The sequence below is a fragment of the Phaethon aethereus genome (genome assembly GCF_964289735.1).
Source record: "Phaethon aethereus genome assembly, contig: HAP1_SCAFFOLD_424, whole genome shotgun sequence".
Classification (NCBI taxonomy): Eukaryota; Metazoa; Chordata; class Aves; order Phaethontiformes; family Phaethontidae; genus Phaethon; species Phaethon aethereus.
The window spans coordinates 45,021-65,899 of NW_028113740.1; the positions used below are offsets into that span (position 1 = coordinate 45,021).

Sequence of the window (20,879 nt, forward strand, 5' to 3'; positions counted from 1 at the left end):
CTGGCGAGCCCGCCAGTGACTTGCAGATCTGTAGCGGGATTATTCACGCTGGGTTTGCATGTGGTCCCCGCCGTGCCCCTGGCGCGGGCTCCGCTGCCTCCCTCGCAGGCGCGACGGCCCTGCTGGCCAGGGGACAGCGGCTGGCAGCGCAGCCCCCCCGCCACCCCCCACCGTCCCTCCACACCGTAAATCGGCCGCACGCACAATTAAGGAGCTTGTCTCCACGGGCTGAGCCACAGATGTATTTCATGGGCGAGAGGCAGCCGCAGCAGGTTGTAAAGCATCCGAGGGGCTGCCGGCGCGGCCCCACGCGCTGGCTCAGGCGTTCGCAGCCGCTCAGCTGCCGGCGGGGGCTGCTGCCGTGCGCCGTGGTGGGCGTCCGTGTGCGGCAGCGGGTGCGGCACATGCGCGTGCAAGGGGGAGAGCCCATGGGTGCCGCGGGGCTGTAAGGACAGAGGGTGAGCGGGTGTGGGTGTGCAGGGGAGGCATGGGCTGGCAGCCCCACGCTGTCCCTCCGGCCCCACGCCAGCCCCTGCGCAGCCCTGGGCCTGTGGCGCAGGTGCAGCTCGCCCCGTTCGACCAGGGCAGCCAGGCCGGCTGCGATAGAGCAACGGGCCTAATCAAACATTTCGCAGTTAATTGATGCCTGTCTGGTGTTTGCCGAGGGGCCATCGACATCCCTCCTCTCCCCAGACGCCCCTCCCTGCCTCCCCAGCCCCGCTCCCCTTGGCTGCCACCGCCGTCACCAGGACGCAGGGTTTGCTGCCTGCAGGTGCTGATGCCGTGCAGCCGCCGCGGAGCTACGCTGCCGGCCTGGCTTTGCCCTGCGCTGGGATCCAAGCCGAGGGCTGCTCTGGTTTCCTTCCCTGAGGAGAGGGCAAGGCGCAGGCTCCCCCAGCTAAGCCCCCCATCACGCCAGGCGCCCCGGCCCCGGCACTGCTGGTGCCTGGGCCAGGCAGCCCCGTCCTCCCGCTGCCCGAGCCCCAGTGCACCGGCCCAGCAGGGCTCCGGAGCGGGAGAGGGTGGGGACTCGGCTGTGGGCGACGCGACCCGGGAGCTGCCACGGCACAGAGACAGCCCAGGGTTTGGCAGGGGGACACATCAGGGGCTGGGGCGTGGGTGGGGCTGGGGGGCCTGGATCTGGCTGCGGGGACCAGGACCCCTCCCCGGGGCAGGTCGCAGCCCACGCACCCCCGGGTGTCGGTGGCTAAGGGGGATGGTGCCACTGTCTCGGCAGGGTAACCAGGACGCCACGGCTCCGCCGGACGCGATGGCTCAGCCCTACCCCCCGGCCCAGTACCCCCCGCCCCCCCAGAACGGGATCCCCGCAGAGTACGCGCCACCGCACCCCCACCCCACACAGGACTACTCGGGGCAAAGCACAGTACCGGAGCATGCCATGACCCTCTACACACCAGCACAGAGCCACGCCGAGCAGCCGGGCACCGACGCCAGCACACAGTCCATAGCAGGGACGCAGACAGTACCGGTAAGGGAGTGGCGGCTGGGGGGGCGGGCGGGGGTCCGAGGGCAGTGTTGGAGCTGCCAGGAGGGGTGCCGGGGCAGCAGCGCTCGCCTGGCCGCAATGCCTTGGGGTGCCGGGCTGGGTGCCCCCGCCGCGGCCGCCAGCTCTCTCCCTCACAGCCCCCCCGTCATTTCTAATCACTTGTAATCTACCTGCTTGGCTGCCTTCCCACCAGATAGCTTCAATTACGGGTTGTAACGCAGCGCCGGGAAAATGCTGAGCCGAGCACTTCCCAGCCCGCCCGCAGCAGTCCCGCGTGCGGGGTCTGCCACCCCCCGCCCTGAAAACACCTGTGTGCCACCGTCACGGCCCCCGGGCACTGTGCCTCTGGCTGACCAGGGGCACACAGGCCAGCACGAGGATGCCGCATGCTGGCCGACTCTGGGGTGGGTCACCCCCCACCCTCCCCCAGGCCCCCGACTCCCCTGGGTATGCGCCCTGTGCCCCCCAGCTCTCCGTGCCCCAGGTCCCCGGCAGCACTCCTGGGGTGGGTGATGCCCTGACCCCGCTGGCAGCACTGGCCAAGGCGGGGAGGTGCAGGCAGCGCCGATGGCTGGTTCCCCAGGCTGGGCTTTCCCCGACACCCCAGGCAGAGCTCCCCTCCAGCATCCTCCCAGCTCCCTGGTCTGTGCGGAGCAGTGCAGGGAGCGCCGGGACCCCCCTCCGTGCCCCCTCCCCAAAGTGGGGCTCCTGCACTGCACCGGCTGCTGGCAGGAGACCTGCGAGGTGCTGCCTGGAGCTCGGGCACCACAGGGTCCGGGGTGTCCCTGGGGGCAGGCAGGGCCAAGCGCAGGGCCGGGGGACGGTCCCTGAGCCTGGACCCCCGCTGAAGGACACGGGGCTGGCGAGGCCGGGGGCTGACGGCCGGCGGGGCTTTCCGCAGCAGACAGACGAGGCGGCACAGACAGACAGCCAGCAGCTACACTCCTCAGACAACACAGACAAGCAGCAGCCCAAGAGGTTACATGTCTCCAACATCCCCTTCCGGTTCCGGGACCCCGACCTGCGGCAAATGTTTGGGGTGAGTCCGGCCACCACATCCCGCTGCTCTCCGCTCGAGTGCTGCCCTGTGACACCGCAGGGACCCCGGCACTGTCCTGTCCCGAGGGCCTGTCCTGCCCAGCCCAGGGCATAGGCCCCTCTGCCGCTGCTGGCCGGCAGCAGTGGTTTGCAGGATTTGCACCCTGGTTAACAGCCGGGCTGTCGCACCAAGGCCCATGCGTGGGGGGGGGGTGACGGCAGAGCCCTTGTCCCCTCCCCAGCCCTCACTGGGATTCAGAGTGGTGCAGGCTGGTGAGATTTTGGGGAGACTCCTCAAGTCCTGGAAGAGCAGGTGCCGTGGGAGGGGCGGGGGCTCTCCCTGCATGGCACCAAGGGTCCCCCGGTCTGGGCCCCGGGGCAGCCCCCTGCCTGTCCCTGGCCCAGCCAGGCGCAGAGCCCTGTGCCGGCAGCCCCAGCTGCGGGCGTGGGGCCGGGGGCTCTGCGGGTGCTCACCCCTCTGCTCTCTCTGCTTGCAGCAATTCGGGAAGATCCTGGACGTGGAGATCATTTTCAATGAGCGGGGCTCCAAGGTGGGTGCTGCCTGCGGCCGGCGCCGTTACAGCACGCCCCAGGGAGGAGGCCAGGTGGAGCCGAGAGGCCTGGGGGCTCCTCTGCCCGCTCCCCCCTCCTCTCCTGCCCCACAGGACCCAGGCACGGGGTACGCCGTCTTGGGGCAGCCCCGTCCCGCTGCCCTGTGCCAGCTGGGGGGCCCGTGCGGGTCCCTGCGCCCCGAGCGCCAGCGGGAGGGGAGGGCTCGCTCTGCCCCCGGCACCGGCAGCTCGTGTTCCTCTGTGTGTGGATGTGTCTGTTGTATCTTCCCCGCTTTCTGTGCCCCTCTCCCAGACTCTTCTCCCAGCTCGCGGGTGATGCTGGGGCCTCAGCCGGGACCCCCGGACCCAGCGGGGGCCGCGGCCCGGGCTCTCCATCTCTGCACTGCGGCAGCCTCACCTCCTGCGCCAGCTCTCCTGATTCACCCCCTCTCTCTCTCTGTCCCCGCACCCTCTCTCTGTCTCTCTGTCTCTTTCTTTCTCCTTTTCTCCTCTGCTCACAGGGTTTTGGGTTTGTAACTTTTGAAACTAGCACAGATGCCGACCGGGCACGGGAGAAGCTGAATGGCACCATCGTAGAGGGCCGGAAGATTGAGGTGCTCAGATAAGTGTGCTAGTGCCGTGCCTGCGTGTGCGTGTGTCCCCTCCACCCTGCCCGGGGGCCCTCTCCTGCCGGGGGCTGCAGGCAGGGCAGAACTGCCTGGGGGCTGCGGGCAGGGGCAGCCGGGGCAGGGGCACTTCGGGGCAGCCCTGGGTCCTGCTCCAGCCCCGCATGCCCCAGGGGAGGCTTGCCCAGCGTGTGCATACGTCCGTGGATGCAGCACGAGAGCATGTGTGCGGGCTGCCGGGGAGATCATCACTTGGTGCAAGGACCGCCTGGCTCAAACAAACCTCCTGTGTGCGGGGAGAGCTGGGGCACTGGCCCGGGCTCTGGCTGCGTTTTGCCGGTTACAGAGGGGTCTGGTGGATGCCAGCTGCCCACAGCCCCCATGCCTGCCGCGCAGCTGCCCTGAGCTCTGCAGGGAGGAGAGGGGCTCTCTGCTCCATGTGCCATCCCCATCTCCCCTGTGCCCAGGAGGGAAGGGTGCTGCACGGGGCTCCTGAGCCCGCTGTGCGAGCAGCTAATGTGCTGCCCAGCACATGGCAGAGGGAGTGGGATGCAAACGTCCCCAGCAGTGCTGAGCACAGGGAAGGGCAGCCTGGCAGGGCACAGCAGTGCCCCGTGGATGGACCCTGCCTGTCTGAGAACTTGGTCCAACAAAGCCGGGCAGGAGCTCACGGGTGCTTGCAGGAGTGACCCGGGCTTCTGCTGGAAGCGCGTCCTTCCTGCAGGTTGGGTCAGGCGTGGGGTGGGGACGGGAGGCGGCTGAGCCCAGCAGCAGTCTGTTGGGGCTCAGCCGGAGCGTGGCACTGCAGTGGTCAGGGCATCGGCCACCAGCCCAGCCAACGCTCGTCACTGGATACGGGGTAGGAGCCGGGAGACCTGGGCTGGGCAGGGGTGCGGGCAGGACTGTGTCACAGCAGAGTGACTGAGGGCAGAGACACATCTCCCCATGTGGCCAGCGTCCTTCGCTCCGGCATCTGAAGCAGCAGCGACGCGCACCGAGTGCGGCCGAGCGGGCCCTGGACTGAGCCCCGCTGTCTGCAGGCACTGAGCTCCCGTCCCCTCTCTCCGCAGGTGAACAACGCCACGGCCCGGGTCATGACGAACAAGAAGGCTGCCAACCCCTACACCAACGGTAAGGGCCAGCGCGAGGAGAGCCGGAGCTGCGGCAGGCAGGGGCAGCCGCGGGCACCCGCGCTCCCTTGCTGCCAGGCTGCCGCTGAGCTCCCGCAGCAAACGCCCTCCGCGCCCTTGGGCAGATGCGAGAGCAGCCACTCCCTGCCCACTGTGGGGGCACAGCCCCCCGGGGCACCCCACGTCCTGCAGCTGCGCAGGGCAGGGAGCTGTGGCCCCTCGGAGCCCAGCTGGGGGGTGGGGGGAGCGTGCCGGGGGGAGCGTGGCCCCACCTCACCGGCTCTCCCTGTCCACAGGCTGGAAGCTGAACCCGGTGGTGGGAGCAGTCTATGGCCCCGAATTCTACGCAGGTAACGTCTAGTTGGGGCTGGCCCTGCCGTGGGTCCCCCTGAGCTTCGGCTCTGTACCATGTCCAACCCTGCTACTGCTCTGAGCAGTGAGCAGCCCCCGGCCCCTCTCCCCGCTCCTGCACCCCTGCATGCACAGCTCCCCCCGCCCCATCCCTTTGCCCCAGTGTCCCCGTGGGGCCGTGCCCGGAGGACAGAGGATGCTCTGGCATGGGATGCCTCGCGGTGGCTGCGGGGGTCCCAGCCGTGCGCTGTCGGGAGCTGCTATGGAAAGCCCACGTTTGTCCCCTCCCTCCTGCAGTAACGGGGTTCCCGTACCCCGCCACGGGGACGGCTGTGGCCTACCGAGGGGCCCACTTACGGGGACGAGGACGCGCCGTCTACAACACCTTCCGGGCTGCGCCGCCGCCACCACCCATCCCCGCCTACGGCGCGTGAGTACCCGGGAAGTGGGGGCCACTGTCTGCCTCGGGGAGGGGGTCCGTTTGCTGCTGCGTTGCTTCGATTCTGCTGCCATCAGCATCGGCGTTGCCGGGCTCGCACTTTGCAGGGGGGCTGCAGCTCCCCCAGCACCCGCCTGGCCTCAGGCTCTGCGAAACCCCCCAGGCTGCTGCCCCTCGGGGTGACCCATGTGCTCAGCAGCCTCCTGTGCCCCAGAGCGTGGACGGTTACTCCAGACACGTTGGTTGGTTTAATAGAAAGACTCTTTCTCCCGGCATGCACAGCCGCTCCGGTGTCGGCCACGGCCCCGGCGATCTGTGGCTGCTCGGTGCTCCCAGCAGCGATCGTGCCCCAGACTCCTCCATCCCCGTGGCAGCCCCTGCGCTTGGCCGTGCCCTCTGCCCGTCCCCACATCCCTGCCGGGAGTCCCAGCCCCGGCCGTGCCTGCCCTGCTCCCCAGCACCCTCGGGCAGCCTTGGCGGCCGCTCCTCGCCCATCGGCTCCCCCAGGTCACCGGCTTCACCCTCTCGGTTGGTGACGCAGGCCAGGCTCTGACACCTCTGCCTCTTTTGCAGGGTCGTCTACCAGGACGGGTTCTACGGAGCCGAGATCTACGTAAGTGCCATGCCTGGGTCTGGGCCGCACCGGGGACCCTTGCCGGGGTAGGGGCGAGTGGCACCGGGCAGCTCTGCGTCGGGCTCTGCCCGCTGCCAGCCCCTTCCCCCGGGGAAGGCGGCTGCAGCCCAGGCGGAGCGCGGACCGGAGCGAGCGGGGTGGCACCACGCCGGGTCCTGTGCCCCCGGCCAGGCCCCTCGCAGGGCCAGCACCGCATGGGATTTATGGCCTCGGCGAGCGCCGGTGCACTGTCTTACACCAGCATTTAACCTCCATATTTAAGAAGCCACTGGTGATATTTCAGGCAGGCAGCTGAAGGATTTATCTAACGTGACATCTCATTAAAGGGATCAGGGAGGTGACATTCTCTCTTCTGGAAATTTAATTTTTTAAGGTTAATGTTTGTGAAAGCCCCGGGGGAATGGTAATGAGGCTGGTATGCGCCTGGTGGCATGGGCACCCGCTTCCCCGTGGGGTCCCACCGCTGCCACATGGCAGTGCCCAGGGGGTGCCCAGCTGGCCTGGCCCCCTGAGCCCCCCCCCGCGGGTGCTGCCCCCTCCCTGACAGCAGTTTTTCCCTCCGCTGCAGGGGGGCTACGCCGCCTACAGATATGCCCAGCCCGCAGCGGCAGCGGCAGCGTACAGCGACAGGTAAGCGCCGCAGGCATTGCTGCCGGCGGGGGAAAGCCCCGTTTCACCCCCTGCACCGCCTGGTCTGACACACCCCAACTTTTGTGCCCCACGGGACGAGGACGGAGCCAAGCACGATGGGGGCGTCCTGCAAACCAGGGCCCCTGCACTCCCCTTGGGCTTGGGCTGGCAGGGACTGGCGCCCAGGCAGGGAGAAGCGGGGAGGTCCCGGGGGGCTCCCAGGCGCAGCAGGGGAAGGAGCAGCCAGGAAGGGGGCTGCTGAGGGGAGACGAGACCCTGACCCAAGTCACTAATGGCCACTGCTGTGTTTGCTCCTAGTTATGGCAGAGTGTATGCAGCGGCAGACCCATACCACCATACCATCGGCCCCGCTGCCACGTACAGCATCGGCACCATGGTAAGAGCAGCCCCTGCGGCCTTTCTTTGCTTCCCGGCGCGAGCTGCAGCCAGCCTGGGGAGGGGGGCCTGGCATGGCAGCCCAGGGAGCCTAAGGGGTGTGGGGACAAGCGAGGGGTGTGGGGACAAGCGAGGGGTGCGTGGCAGCCCTACATGTGGGGGCTGTGGGAGGGCGAGCCCGGACCTGGCGGCGGCAGGAGCAGCGCAGCCCCTGCCTGGCTCTGTCAGCAGGCAGGCAAGAGAGGAGCCCCCCCGCGTGCCTCCACCCCACGCGCCCTGTTACTCCCGGCCGGTGGCAGCGCCCCGCAGTGCTGCCCACGCATGCCGCTTCCCGGGGGCCCAGCTGCCCCCGAGTCCGGCTGCCCTGGCAGCGCCCGGGGCCCTGCCTGGGGACCGGGAGCCCCTTTCTCCTCCCCGGCGCAGGGCTGTGTCCCCAGGCCTGGGCACGTGGCCATGCGCAAGGAGCGCGCGTGCGTGCCAGCGCCTGCAGCCCACCCGCTCACCGTGACTCTCAGCTAGCTTCACAGCCAGCATCAAAGATGAAAAACTCCACTCATGGGTGGCATGTCAAAGCCCGACTATGTTTTTCTTCCTTTTTTTGAGCACCCCCACCCCTGGCTGGTGCTGGGCTGCCAAGCGCCCCTTGGCACTCCTGGCGCCGGACGGCCACTAGCGAGGGACAGGGACGGGCTCTGCCACGGTCCCTGCGGGCAGGAGGAGGTCTGGCCGTGGTGGTCCCAGGGCAGCTGGTGCTGAGCTGAGGGCGCTGGGGCTCAGGGCACCCCTGCCCCGAGGCAGCACCCGCGGCCATCCCAGCATCCCGGCAGCGCCGGGCACCCTTGGCCCTGCCCGCCCCTCTCGTCCCAAGGACAGAAGCGATTTGGTGTGATTTTAAAGAGGAGGAAAAAAAAAAAAAGAAAAAAAAAAAAGAAAAAAAAGGGAAGAACTGGGCTTTGCCTCTCTCTCGAATACTGATTGGCTTTTTTTTCATCTTTGATGTTGCAGGCTAGTCTATACCGAGGAGGGTACAGCCGCTTCACTCCCTACTAGCAAGACAGACACAGCCCCTCCCACCACTAGCACTGGCTGCTCACTAGCACCAAACCAAACCAGGCAGACAGAGCCGAGGCCGAGCCTCTGGAGGAACCGCGGGCGCTGCCCGGGCAGGCTGGGGCTGGGGCTGGGGCTGGGGCTGGCGCTGGGCTCCGCTGAGCCTCGGCAGCCCACGCTGTAGGGCTACCTCAAGCCGCTCCATCCTGCCACCCAGCCGCGTCTCCTGCACCGTCCGCCTGCCCCGGCGCAGCCCTGCGCCTCGGTGCTGCCGAGCGGCCCCTGCCCCCGGCACCCCTGGGGACCGCAGGGAGCAGGGCTGGCCCTCGCCCCAGCAGCACCTCGCTCCCGGAGCCGGGCTCGCGGGCTCCCTCGGGCAGCCCGAGCCCTCGGTGGGCGCTGCCCTTGCTGGGGGTGTAGAGGGCTCGTCTGCCGGCAGGCGTAGGGGGCAAGGCGCCGACGGCGGCCCCGGGGCAGCCCCTCTGCCCCCATAGGAGAGGCAGGAGCCGGTGGGGGCTGCTGCACGCTCCTCGGGGACAGAGCTGGGCTGGGGTGGGCGCGGGACCCCGAGGACAGGCCCCCGGGCAGTAGCGCTTCTCTGGGCTGGCTGCGCGGCTCTGCCGAGGAGCGCCGGTGAGACAGGCTGGCTGCGCAGGCGTGGGGCGCAGTGCAGGGCTTGGGGGGTCAGGCAAGCGCCCGCGTCCCCCCTGGCCGGTAGCTCAGCCAGGCTGCCCCGCACGCCACTCCAGCGAAAGACCTGCCTCTCTGTTTCTGTTGTAGTGAAACCGCAGCCGTTTCCTTCTGGGACCAGGAAGGGCAAAAAAAATCCACACACACACAAAAAAAATCAAAAATAAAAAAATTAAAAGCAAAGCAACAAAAAAAAAAAAAGCAAAGCGGCAACAGCCAAGTGAAAGTCCCATACTGTCCACACACGCACCGAGCGAGCGAGTCCCGGAGGAGCGCCGCGGCGAGCACGGACCGGCCAGACGCGCCAGAAGGGCCCCTCTCCGCCCCGGCCCCGCAGCCCGCGGCAGGGAGGGAGAGCCGGCATGCCGCCGAGCGCGGGGGCGTCCGGAGGGACCTCCGCCCGCCCAGACGCAGGGCCTGGGCACCACGTCTTCCTTTCCGTCCCGGCGCAGCGGCGCTGGGGGTGCCAGCGGAGCGCTGCAGCACGCCACCCCTTCCCTGGCTCTGGGGACTGGGTGCCAGGGTGGGAACTCGGCTTTGTGTTTCCCGAGCTCCGGCGCTTGCCGGTCATCAGTGTGTCGAGTGTGCAAGGCCTCGGCTCTCATGCAGAGCCAGGGCAGCAGTGCAGCCGCTTTGCTGAGGCACTGGGTGTTGCAGGGGGACAAGCCTCTGCCTTTTAAAGGGAATTTTTGTTAAGAGGAGCTTGCAACTTGCTTGCGATCCCTTTCCCCTCCCTCCCTTCCTCTCCATCCGCTGACGTACCCGGGGCTCCTACCGTGCAGGGAGCAACCCTGACTGATGCTGCTCGCAGCCCCCTGCGCTGAGCCTGGAGGAGGACTGCCCGGATCCCGCTCCCACCGGCTCCGCGGTGCGGGACACGCTCATGGCTACCCGTCCCTGCCCGAGAGACAGCGGGATACCGCCAGCCCTCGGTGCGGGGTCTTGGCCATTGCATCGCCCAGGACTGAGGGCCGGCGTCGCCCGTGGGCACCAGTCCGAGCCCCAGGGTCGGTCTGCAGCAGCTGGCGTGCTCGGTCCAGTGCCCGCTGGCACGAGGTGCCGCGGAGCCCACCCCGGGGTGCAGCCCCGTCCCGCAGGGCGGCCTCGCGCTCATCCCCCCTCCCCGCGTGGCTCCGCCACTCCTCAAACCTCACTTTATAGTCTGCAGATGCCCCCGACGCTCCAGCAACGAGCTCCCCCTTTTCTATTCCCCGTGTACATAGCCCCAGCCGCCCCGGCCCCGCGACCCCTGTACAAAGCTCCTTCCATCGCTGTACTGGCTTCTTCTTACAGCAAACCCCTGCACCGGCCGCCGGCGCGCAGGCTGGCGCTGGCCCATCCTGTATGCTTCAAAGGTGTGACCATTCTAATAAACAGTATTATTATTATTATTATTATTATTATTATTATTATTATTATTACGAGGATTATTATTATTATTATTGAAATTATTAATAAAGATTTCTTTCTTCAACCAGGGCGACTCAGGTTTTGACTGGGGTGCTGGCATGGGGGCACGAAGCCGTGGCTGGCACAGAAGGTCTGGCTGTCCGGGCTCGTCGCTGGGCAGGGGGCTGCAGCCTGCAGCAGGCAAGGGGGAAACCCACCAGGGCCCCCAGCCTTACCGTAGCGAGGGAGCGGGATGCCAGCACGGCAGGAGCCCTCTCCCCTGGCTGTGCCGAGCCCTTCATTTTTCAAAATGTCAGATAATTCATTTTGGAGCGAGTCCCCCACCAGAGGACCAGCAGCTTAACTGCTGACATATTAATTTTCCTGACCGGGAGCCAGCATTGTTTGTGGGACCAGGACCGGCGCTTGGAAGGAGCTGGGGCTGGGCGACCCCGCTGCGCAGCGTGCTCGCCTGCCTCCCTGCCCGCTAATTGCTTGCTCACCAGACTGTGAGAAAATAATTGCTGCTATAAATTTTCTCTTTCTCCCCGTAAAATATCCAGGGGAGGCAGCATGGGCGCAGCCGCTGCCTGCAAGCCCTGGGGTGGGTCCATAGTGGACAGGCACAGTGGCCGCCCGCGCTGGGCTGCTCCTTGCGGCTGAGTGCCGCAGCGGAGCTGGTGCTGGTGGCTCCGTACCCACGCCGGGCTGGTCCCTGAGGTGAGCAGACATGGGGCTGGGGGGATCTCCGGGTAGGTGTCCCCAGCCCGGGTGCATGCAGCTTGCGTCAAGGGCTGCAGGACTGGGACTGGGGGCCCCGGCCAGCGCCCAGCAGGCACCCGTGGCAAGGGCTGAGCCCAGCCATGGGGTGGGAGAAGAGGGACCCACCAAACCAGAACAACAAAATGCAGCCTCCACCCTCTCGGCCCCCCAGCACCGGCTCTGCTGTGCCCCACGCCTGCAGCCCCCCCACCGGCACGCAGAAGACACGGACGCAGTGCTGCACCACACTTGCCTTTAATGCCCGTCTCAGCTGGTGCCGCCGGCTGGCTCGGAGTAGACCAGCACCAGCCGCCCCCAGCCGCTGGGGTCCACAGGCAGCTCGTCACGCAGCACCGGCTCCACCAGCAGCTCCAGCCGGCAGGACTGCCCGGCCGCCGGCCGCGGCACCACCAGGCCCACGGCGCGGTACAGGCAGGCGTGTGCCAGCCCCAGGAGCTGCAGTGGCGACTGGCCCTGGCGGCAGCGGGCACCCTGGCTGAGGACGCGGAAGCAGCTGGCCTGACCGGGTGGGAAGGCCCAGCGGAGGGTGAGGCTGAGCGAGAGGTGCTCCACCTCGGGGCCCTCACGCCACCAGAGCTGCGATGCCGTCAGGCTCTGCACCTGCGGCGGGGAGGCCGCCACGCTGGCTGCATCCAGCACCTGCGGAGGGAACCACAGGACCATCGGGGCCAGGGCCAAGAGCACCGGGCGCCCTCCTGCTCTCCTGGTGCAGGGTGGCATGGGGCAGCACTGGGGTGGGTGGGTCCCAGCCGGCAGCGGTGGGCACTCACCCGAACCTCCCCAAGGAGGCAGGTGAAGGGCGTCTCCTGCGGGCTGGCCTGGTGGCGGGACATGAGCAGGGACAGGTCTCGCAGGCTGCAGTCCTGCAGGTCCAGCTCGTAGCACCTGAGAGCGAAGGGGCAGGGCGGGCATGGTGCAGGAGGGCCCCGGGTTGCCCCCATGCACCCACGGATGTAGGGTGCCAGCAGGGCACTCACCGGCTGGTCCAGCCGTGGAAGCCACGGTCACAGGTGGCGAGCAGCTTGGCGAGGGCGGGTGGCGGTGCTGGGAGGAACCGGGGGTGGTGCCGGCTGTTGGGCTCTGCCGGAGGTAGTGGGGTCAGGAGAGGCGGCGAGGGTCTGAGTTCATCCGGTGCCCTGCAGCGGGTGCTTGCTGCAGAGAGCACGGGGAGGGGCAGGGTCCTCACCAGGCAGGGAGGTGACGTTGCCCTCGTGGCAGGTACCCGAGTCCCAGGTGGTGAGCTCCAGCGCAACTGCAAACTCGTCGGGGTGTGGCCCCTCCAGCTTGTAGACAAGCGTCAGGAAGAGCTTGGGGGGCGCCGGCATCTGCAAAGAGAAAAGGCTGATGACCCCAAATCCACCCAGAGAGAGACAGAGAGAGAGAGGAGAGAGAGAGAAAGAGAAGATGCATTGGGTTAGGTCTGCTGGGCAGTGCGGGCAGAGAGCCCCGTGGCACGCTCACCGCCAGGCCCCGGGGCTGCACAGCTCTGCCCGGGCCACGTGGGTCATGCCATGCCGGCACGGCACCAGCCCAGTGCTGAGGAGGTGGCAAGAGGGCTTCGCCCCCCAACTCACCGGATGGCCACGCGCTCCTCGCCAGGGGGGATGGTCCCCTGCACCCTCAGGGAGCTGCCCCCGCACCAGGCGTCCTGCAGGCAGCAGCTGGTGCTCAGCCTGCCCTCACGCTCCGGGTAGAGGGGCTGGATCTCCTGCGCGCTCAGGTCGTACCAGGGACCAGCCTCTTCCTCCTGCAGGACAGGTTAAGCTGGGCCAGGAGGGGAGCCAGGAGCATGGACCCCCCCCTGCCCAGCCCACCCCTGCACAGCCAGAGCCAAGCCATCGCCCACACTCACCTTCCCAGCCAGGAACCTGCTGGTGCCCATGCCCAGGCTGAAGGAGGTGGTGAGGGGCAGCGTGCAGATGCTGTGCGTGGGCAGGTACTCAGCCAGCGAGCCCCAGAACCTGGAGGAAAAGGTGGGTGTCCGAGCAGAGACCCCTGCTACAGCCGCTGCCCAGGCATGGCATGGGGCACTGCCCCAACCGGGGCACAGCAGGGCCAGCCTGGTCCCAGCAGGCAGCCACGGTCTCCCGGCAGCCCTGCCCTGCCGCCCAGCAGCCCTCCCGGGCTGGGGTGCTCCCGGGCCCATCTCCCTGCCACAGCCCCCGCCCTACCGAGCCGCCCTCACTTGTTCTCATTGTGCAGGAAGTTTTCCTCCCCGAGGTGCTCGTAGACCCAGCCAGGAGCGAAGATGGCTGCAGAGAGGCCGTGCTGGCGGATCAGGCGCAGGGACTGCGGAGATGAGTGGTGAGCAGCACAGGCCGGGCCAGGTGGTCACCTTGTCACCTGCCCTGTCTCCACTCCCTCAGGTCCCGCTGGCCGCATGGTGGGGCAGGACAATACCATGGGGATGTACTGCAGCATCTCCCTCTCCAGGGACTGCGGCACTGGCATCTCCCAGCTCCCCCTCCATGCGTGGCTGGCAGCCCAGCAGTTCCAGGTTCCCACACTCCTCACCACTGCATCCCCAGGTTAGCAGCCTGGCATGGCACCGCATGGCACAGCGCGGCACAGCCATCGCTGGGAGCTCAGAGCCCTGTGCCGGGGGAGGCCCAGGGTCCCGTTCTGGCCTGGCCCTGACGCACGCACCTTGTCAGTGTTGAAGCCACCACCAATTACGTCCCCACGGGCAAAGACATCGATGCCGATGTAGACGTCGGTGTGGCGCAGCCCGGCCAGCCCGCGCGTGCGCTCCAGGTGCTCCTCCTTCCAGTTGTAGTTGGTGAACAGCCCATCACAGGCGTCGAAGAACACCCTGGGGACGAGGGTCAGGGTGGCAGGGCGGACGCTGCGGCTGTCCCCACACACCATCCCACCAAAGGCTGTGCAGGCCATGCCCTGACAGCCCTCAAGCATTGGGTTTGGGGTGGGCTTATGCCTCCCGCTCAGGTCTGGTTTTGCCTGGGCAAGATTGTGGGGGCAGGCAGGGCCCGGCCTCACCTATTCTCCTCGTTCAGCTCATTCTGCCATCTCAGTGCGCCGTTCTGCAGGACGCTGTCGTACCAGATCACCAGCCCCCCCGGCACGGCGCTGTGCACCTGCGCCGTCAAGTGCCGCAGGAAGGGGGGCAGGTTCCCCACTGCCGCCGGCTGGCAGGAGAGAGCAGGGACAGGTCAGCACGGGGTGGGCGAGGGGCCTCACGCGGGAGCAGGGTGAGGGCAGGGGAGGAGGAAGGGAGGTGGGCAGGGTGCGACAGCGGCTCACACTCAGCGTGTTCTCCACGTTGACCAGCCAACCGTCGAAGCAGAAGTGCTGGGCGATGCGGGCCAGCTGCTTGCTCACAGCGTGGTACGCCTCCTCCCCACCGGCCAGGAATGCCTCGCACAGCTTCTCCCCGTCCGTCCACTCCGTGATGAACGTGCCTGGGGAGGCGGCAAGAGCAGCGTTGGCTGCACACCCTGACAAACCCACCACACCCCTGGGGCTCCCTCAGGCCTGGTCCTGCAGCCGCCGCTCCTGCAGCCAGCCCTGCCCTCACCCAGCACGGGGACGCCGTTCCTGTGTGCTGCATTGGTCCAGCACACAGGCGGGATGGTGACCGTGTGGTGGCTGAAGTAGATGAAGACATCGATGTACCGCCAGTGGTAGAAGACGTAGGGGTTACGTGTGGCTGAGCCCTGAATGAACCTGCAGCAGCAGAGAGGGAAGAGGGTTGGGCAATGCGCGAAGGACGCCGGCAGACGGCTGTGGGGCTGGGCAGGAGCCTGACTCATGCCCTGGGAGCTGGGCAGAGCTGTGGCACTGAGCCACCCCTGTGGACCCTGGCTAGGGCTGGCCCGAGCAAGGTCACCGTGCTCCGGTGCCAAGAGCTAAACCCCTCCATCCCTGCTCTCCTGCGGCCAAGCTGACAGGAAACAAATCAAGCAGAAGAGGTTTGGGGTTCGTGATGTAAAACTCTGCTGCTACATCTGCCCTCCGCCCAGCACGTACCTGTCCTCCAGGTACCCGCCGCGCATATCATGGCACACCAGCGTCCGGGGCCTCCTGCTGTGGAGCGGGGGCTGGCGCTTCGCCAGCGGCACGGCGGAGACGTTGAAGTCGTCGTTGCTGTCGGGCTGCCAGGCCAGCAGCTCCTCCAGGCCAGACAAGAAGAAGCTGATGGGCTCCGTTGTCCTGGTGTCGAAGTGCCTCGCTGGGGCAGGTGGGGAGAGGGAGGACGGGGTCAGCGGGGAGCGCTGCCCGTGTGGCTCAGCCCCGGCCCCAGCCCCGGTGGGGACCCGGGGGCGCAGCGGGCGCCCTCCCCGCGGTGCCTCACCTGGCAGGGGCTGCGGGCGGGCGCTGACGGTGTCGTGCAGGACGGTGGTTCCCAGGGGCTCCGCCGCCGGATGGAAGCTGCCCGGGAGGCGGGTGAGGGCCGGGCCGGGCCTGGCAACGGCCGCCGGGCCGGGCCGGGGCAGCACCGCGGCCAGCGCCCGCCGGGCCCCGCGGAGCCCCGGCCCGGCCCCGATCCCGATCCCGGCGCCGATCCCGGCCCGGCCCCGATCCCGGCCCGCCGCCCACCTCCGCCGCCGCCGGCCGGCCCGCCTCGTTTCCGCCGCCGCCGGCTCCTCCGCCCCGGTCCGCTTGCCGCGCCGCCCGGGCCCCTCCTGCGCCTCCGCCATGGCCCCGCCGCCGCCGCCCGCACTGACGGCGGCGCCGGCCCCGGCCCGGCCCGGCTCTCCCGGAGGCGCGGCCCGCGGAGCTCCGCCCGCACCAGCCCCGGCCCCGCACCGCCCCCAGCGCCCGGCCCGCCCCCGCCGCGCTCGGTGCCGCCTGGACCCGCGTGTCCTGGGACAGGGCCGTATTTCCCGGGATGGCCTGTGTGTCCGGGGATGGGACACGGGTCCCGGGATGGGACACGTGTGCCGGGGTGCAGAACAGGCCCTGCTGTGCAGGCTGGGCAGAGCCGGTACCGGTGCTGGCAGCCGCCCCACCGCAGGCAGCCCTCCCCTCGTGCCATGTGCCGGCAGCGCCAGCCCTGCCCGCTGCCCGAGGGGCTGCCCGCTGCCGCGGGCCCTTTTCCCCACCGCAGGGCTGGGACCGGGCCCTGGGCTGGGCAGCAGCAGGGCAGCTGCCTGCACCGCTCCTGCAGGGTCCCTGGGGCCAGCCCCGCGGGGACGGCAGTGACAGGGCCCTGAGGGTGCTGCCAGCCCTCACAGCCCTGACCGGCCTCACCTGGGCCCCCACCCGTAGGGCTGGGGCTCTATTTAAGCTCAACCCTGAGTCCTCCTTCCCTTCCCTGCTGTACTGGGGGATGCTGGTCTTCAGCTGCAGTCCTGCCCAGCCATGGGCCCACCGATCCTGACCCACTGGCTTCCCAGCTTGACCTCAGACCTGCCTCATCACTGTGGACTTGCTGGATGATCTGGACTCTTGGTAAACCCGGCCACCAACTGCAGCCTGCCCGGCTTGCAGGCTGACTGGCCTGTTACTGCACTCAGCTCCCCGGCCCTTAGGGAGCAGCCGGCCCTCATGGAGCACAGCATGGGTCTCCCTGGCTCTCTGGGGACAGTCTGCCCTTCCTTTCCTTTCCTTTCCCTTCCCACCAGCAGCACCCTGTCAGCCTGTAGCTCTGGGGGAGCTCCTGCACCCCAGGAATGGGAACCTGCCCTCAGCTGCTCAGAGCCCCTGCACATACAAAGCAAGAGAATGCACTGGAAGTGTGAGTAGGACTCGTGGGGTGTTTAATGTGGTCAGAAGCTGTATGGGGGGAGTGGCAGCATGCTGCCCTGGGGCCCACTCTGCTATTGCATCTACAAAAATACAAAGCCTGGCCAGCAGATAATCTAACTGAAGGGGAAGCAGCTGAGGCCAAAAGCCCTGCACCCAGGGCTGCCAGTGAGGAGCCAGCCCCTCCTCGGCAGCGTTGGTACCGAGCAGAGGCTGCGGTGGGGGTAACTGTGACGGGGAGTTGCAGAGGGGAACTGATGCAATCTGCTCCTCCATGAAGCACTTGGGGGAAGTGTCAGCCCAGGGGGTACCCAGCGCCATGCTGCAACATCTGTGCCGTTGGGACCCAGCTCTGCAGAAGGAAAGAGGGGCCCTTAGTGGTTTTATTGCCTTTCCTGCTGGATGCTGAGCATCCTCTGCCCTATTCCAGGAGAACTAGCCTGCAAAGCACAGCACAGTGTGAGTGCACATGTCTGCAGTGCCTCACACCAGGGCACCGGCCATCAAACCCATTCAGTTGGGGCCAGCTCACAGTCAGTGCCACAAACGTCTGTGCCCCAGCAAGCCCAGCTCTGAAGCAGGCACAGGTGGGGACGAGCTCCCTGCCTGCCCCAGGTAAGCAGCTGCTTCCTGGGGCACAAGTGCAGCAGGGGCTGGAAATGGCTCCGACTCTTCCAGGTGCCTCCAATCAGCCTTGAGGAGCTGGGGGTATTCACACACTTGTGCAGCTGCTGGGAGTAGTGGCACATAGAAGGGCTAACAGCTTAATGGTGGGTGGCATGCCTGGGGCGAGGGGGTGGCAGGGGCTCCCCAGACACCCACCCCAGGGCAGGGGGAGCAGGTGCTCAGGGGTCCCCACTGTACTTGATGAGGTGGCCGCTGAAGGTGATGTAAGTGTCGTACTCATCACTGAAGACGGCATTCTCGCGCTCGCCCTTGTAGAGCCGCACCCAGACCTCGTCCTGCTCCCGCAGCTCCAGCATGACACTCTGGCTCTGCATGATGCTGCGGTCGCTCACCTGGGCGTAGAGGATCACCACCTCTGCCCCGTTGTGCACGATGTGCAGGTATGTCTCCTTCTGGTTCCAGGTGTGCACGTTGAGGCTGAAGTAGTAGATCCCGGGGACGTAGCAGTAAAACTTGCCCGTGAACATGTTGAAGTGGTCATAGAGGTTGACAAACTCCGTGTCAAAGATGAGGGTCTGGTAGTAGTCGTTGCTGTGCAGAGGTTTCTTGCGTCCCACCGAGAAGGCGGCATAGTGGCTCTTGCAGCGCTCCCCCGGGGCGCCCACACTGCCTTTCTGTCCCTTGGGCCCCGTGTGGCCCCTGCTGCCGGCCACCCCTGTCTTGCCGAACTTGCCCTGCATGCCTCGCTCGCCGCGGTCCCCCTTCTCGCCTGGGCAAAGCAGGAGGGACAGTTGTGCTGTCAGAGGTGGTGTCATCTCTAAACCCAGTGCCCTGGAAGCCCCTGTGCCTGACAGAATGGGATGGAGACAGCCAGGACCCCCCAGCGCCTGCCCCCTCCCTGGGGGTGGTAGCAGCCCTGATACTGCTTCCAAAGCTGCTGCCCAGAGGCCACCAGAGCAGGAACAGCGCAGGCCCGCTGCTCCTCTGCCCACGCAGGGCACGGGACCACAGGCACCAGCCCCAGCTTCTTGCTCCCAGTTTGTGTGAGACTGGCACCCCAGAGATCTGGCACTGGGAGCCCAGCCTTGCGCTGGCCCTGGACTAATGCTGCAGACCAGGCAGGCTCACGGCGCCTGGCAGCACGGGGTGCCCGGGCTGCAGCTTTGGCCACGGGCAGTGCCATGGCACGGGGCCTTGCCAGCCCTCACCTTTCAGGATGGTCATGTTGATCTGAGGCAGGGGCTGGTACTGGGGGTAGGAGAAGCGCTGGTCGGGCAGCTCGCAGCAGCGGACGCAGCGGGGCCGCGGGGGCAGCCCCTCCTGGGCGCTGCCAGCCTTCTGCTCCCGTGCAGCCCTGGGGAGGGCAGAAAGCAAAGCGCAACAGGGAGCTACGGGTGGGGGCCGGGGCCCTTTGTCGTGCCAGAGCTGCCCCGTCCCCTGCCGTGAAATGCCCCGGCCCCGGGGTCCCCTCACCTGGCAATGTGGTGCTGGGACGGTGCCTCCTCGGGGTCCGTCTGCAAACGCTGGTCAGGGCTGGGGCTGGTCTGGCCCTCCATGGGGGAGGGCAGCAGCAGGCAGGAGAGCAGCAGGACACCGAGCACCCAAAGTCCCTCCATGCTGCGGCAGTGCCCTGCGAGATGCCAGGGATGGCTGAGGGGGACGGCAAGGCCCGGCAGAGCCAGCAGCTGCAGAGATGCCCTGCTGTGCCAGCCTGGCTGTGCCCTGTGCTGTCCCTGGGACAGGACATGGTGCACCGGGCAGGGCATAGCTGCACTTCCAGCCCCAAAAGGCTGCTCTTGCAACAGCCCTTCCCCAACAGAGCCTGCAGCGTGGGAACATACATCTGCAGGGACCATCTATACCTAAATAGCTGCTTATAGCTGGACCAGTGCTGCTCCTACTTAGCTTGGCTCCAGATGGCTCTCATGGATGCCCAAGAGCTGCAACTCAGGGTGTCAGCACCTGGGAAAATTTAAAGGCAGTTCAAGATGCTGTGGGGCAAATGTTGGGGTGCAATCCTGCCTGTTGTGGGGGACCCCAGCCCTGCCCAGGGAGGGATGTGCATCCCTTTTCCCTCCCCAGAGCTGCCAGCCCTCAGCCCCCACCCCTGCGCCTGGGCCCTAGGTCTGAGGGTTTGCAAGGAGACAAAACCCACTTCTCTGGAGATATGGATGAGGGATGGCAGTCCCAGCTGGGAGCCAGCCACCATGAGGAGAAACCTTCTTGGGAGCCCACATCCTGCATGGGGCAAACCTACCATCTGTAGTAACTGGCAGCACCATGGCCCAACCTGGGCAGCTCTGCTGCCCTTACCACAGCTGTATCTGCTCGAGGTGTGGGGCTGGGCACATAGCATCTCACCCTGTGGCCCCGTGTGGGGGGCCATGACAGCCGTGGCCAAACACATGTGTGGCACTGCCCAGCTGCTTGGCATCCTGCAGCAGCAGGGTCCGAGACAGTGCCAGGGCATGACCAGACAGGCACAAGGGCTGCCTGGTCCCACACCCTGCAGCGCTGGGATGGGGCAGGCTGCACCCTGAAGGGGTACAGCTTCTGCCTTTCTCCCTTCCACAAACAGCCTCCCCGTATTCCGTGGGCTCTACCAGGATCCTGGAGTGCCTGTCTGAAGGGCCAAAGGGCCCTGCACAGCACAGCCCCATGTCCTGGGGCTGGGCCAGGCCATGGGGAAAGAGTTTGGGGCAGAATCCTGCTGTTTTGGTGAACGCCTTCTCTCCGAGCACTGAGGTCCCCAGTCAGCGATTGGCAGGCTGTTCCCATTGTCCCCTGAGCATGGGGTCTGGGGGCCAGGCAGGCGTGCTCCGGCAGCGGGTGCGCAGGGCGTTTGAGGCTAGGATGGATGCCTGCCTTATGAGTCACGTTCGCTGGGGCCGGGAAGGGGCGGAGGGATGGGGAAAGGCTCCAAAGGGCTTTCCCACTGCTCACACTCTCTGCAAAGGGCCCGTCCCCTCATGTGCTTCCTGGGTGCCTGTGTCCCCCATGCCTCTTGCCCCATATCTCAGCCCGTGTCCTGCTGGTGCTGCTTGGGTACGGGGAGAGGCAGGGCTGCGGGCACCGTGCGCAGGCAGCCTGGCACTGCATTCTCCCTGCCCGCACCCTGGCCTGGTGCCTGCCTGCACTCTGCTCCACAGGCAGGGGAGAAAGGCATGGAGATAGTGGCAACAGAGCTGCTCAGCCAGGGGCTTGTGAGCAGATACCATCCAGGGAAGTCTTGGCCCTGGCTTTCTTCACCCTGCTTGGCCTGCAGCTGTGCCAGCCACATGCCAGTGCACGTGGCATGCAGCCTACTGAGGTTTTGGGAAGCCTGTGGCTTT

The 20,879-nt window shown here is 67.1% G+C and overlaps 3 protein-coding genes across 3 annotated transcripts; 1 reads left to right on the forward strand and 2 right to left on the reverse strand.

Moving 5' to 3' along the window:
• Positions 1 to 1,255: 1,255 nt before the first annotated feature.
• On the forward strand, positions 1,256 to 8,352 carry LOC309416580 (RNA binding protein fox-1 homolog 3; the record flags this gene model as incomplete). Its single annotated transcript, XM_082016122.1, has 11 exons — positions 1,256 to 1,489; positions 2,409 to 2,546; positions 3,043 to 3,096; positions 3,618 to 3,710; positions 4,793 to 4,853; positions 5,149 to 5,202; positions 5,501 to 5,633; positions 6,216 to 6,255; positions 6,845 to 6,906; positions 7,225 to 7,303; positions 8,308 to 8,352. The coding sequence occupies exons 1-11, from the start codon at positions 1,271 to 1,273 to the stop codon at positions 8,350 to 8,352; spliced, it is 978 nt and encodes a 325-aa protein (XP_081872248.1). The 5' UTR covers positions 1,256 to 1,270.
• A 2,890-nt stretch (positions 8,353 to 11,242) lies between these two features.
• On the reverse strand, positions 11,243 to 15,872 carry LOC309416579 (cytosolic endo-beta-N-acetylglucosaminidase-like; the record flags this gene model as incomplete). The annotated part of the gene is made up of 14 exons (XM_082016121.1): positions 11,243 to 11,853; positions 11,985 to 12,099; positions 12,192 to 12,294; positions 12,401 to 12,555; positions 12,789 to 12,961; positions 13,067 to 13,175; positions 13,400 to 13,503; positions 13,861 to 14,026; positions 14,212 to 14,360; positions 14,476 to 14,633; positions 14,750 to 14,898; positions 15,202 to 15,403; positions 15,527 to 15,603; positions 15,772 to 15,872. 14 exons carry the CDS (start codon positions 15,870 to 15,872, stop codon positions 11,461 to 11,463), a joined length of 2,154 nt encoding a protein of 717 aa, XP_081872247.1. The 3' UTR covers positions 11,243 to 11,460.
• Positions 15,873 to 17,765: 1,893 nt separating this feature from the next.
• LOC309416581 (complement C1q tumor necrosis factor-related protein 1-like) lies at positions 17,766 to 19,185 on the reverse strand (the record flags this gene model as incomplete). Its single annotated transcript, XM_082016123.1, has 3 exons — positions 19,021 to 19,185; positions 18,756 to 18,901; positions 17,766 to 18,316 (listed from the first exon to the last, which is right to left on the reverse strand). Exons 1-3 carry the CDS (start codon positions 19,161 to 19,163, stop codon positions 17,766 to 17,768), a joined length of 840 nt encoding a protein of 279 aa, XP_081872249.1. The 5' UTR covers positions 19,164 to 19,185.
• Positions 19,186 to 20,879: the final 1,694 nt, after the last annotated feature.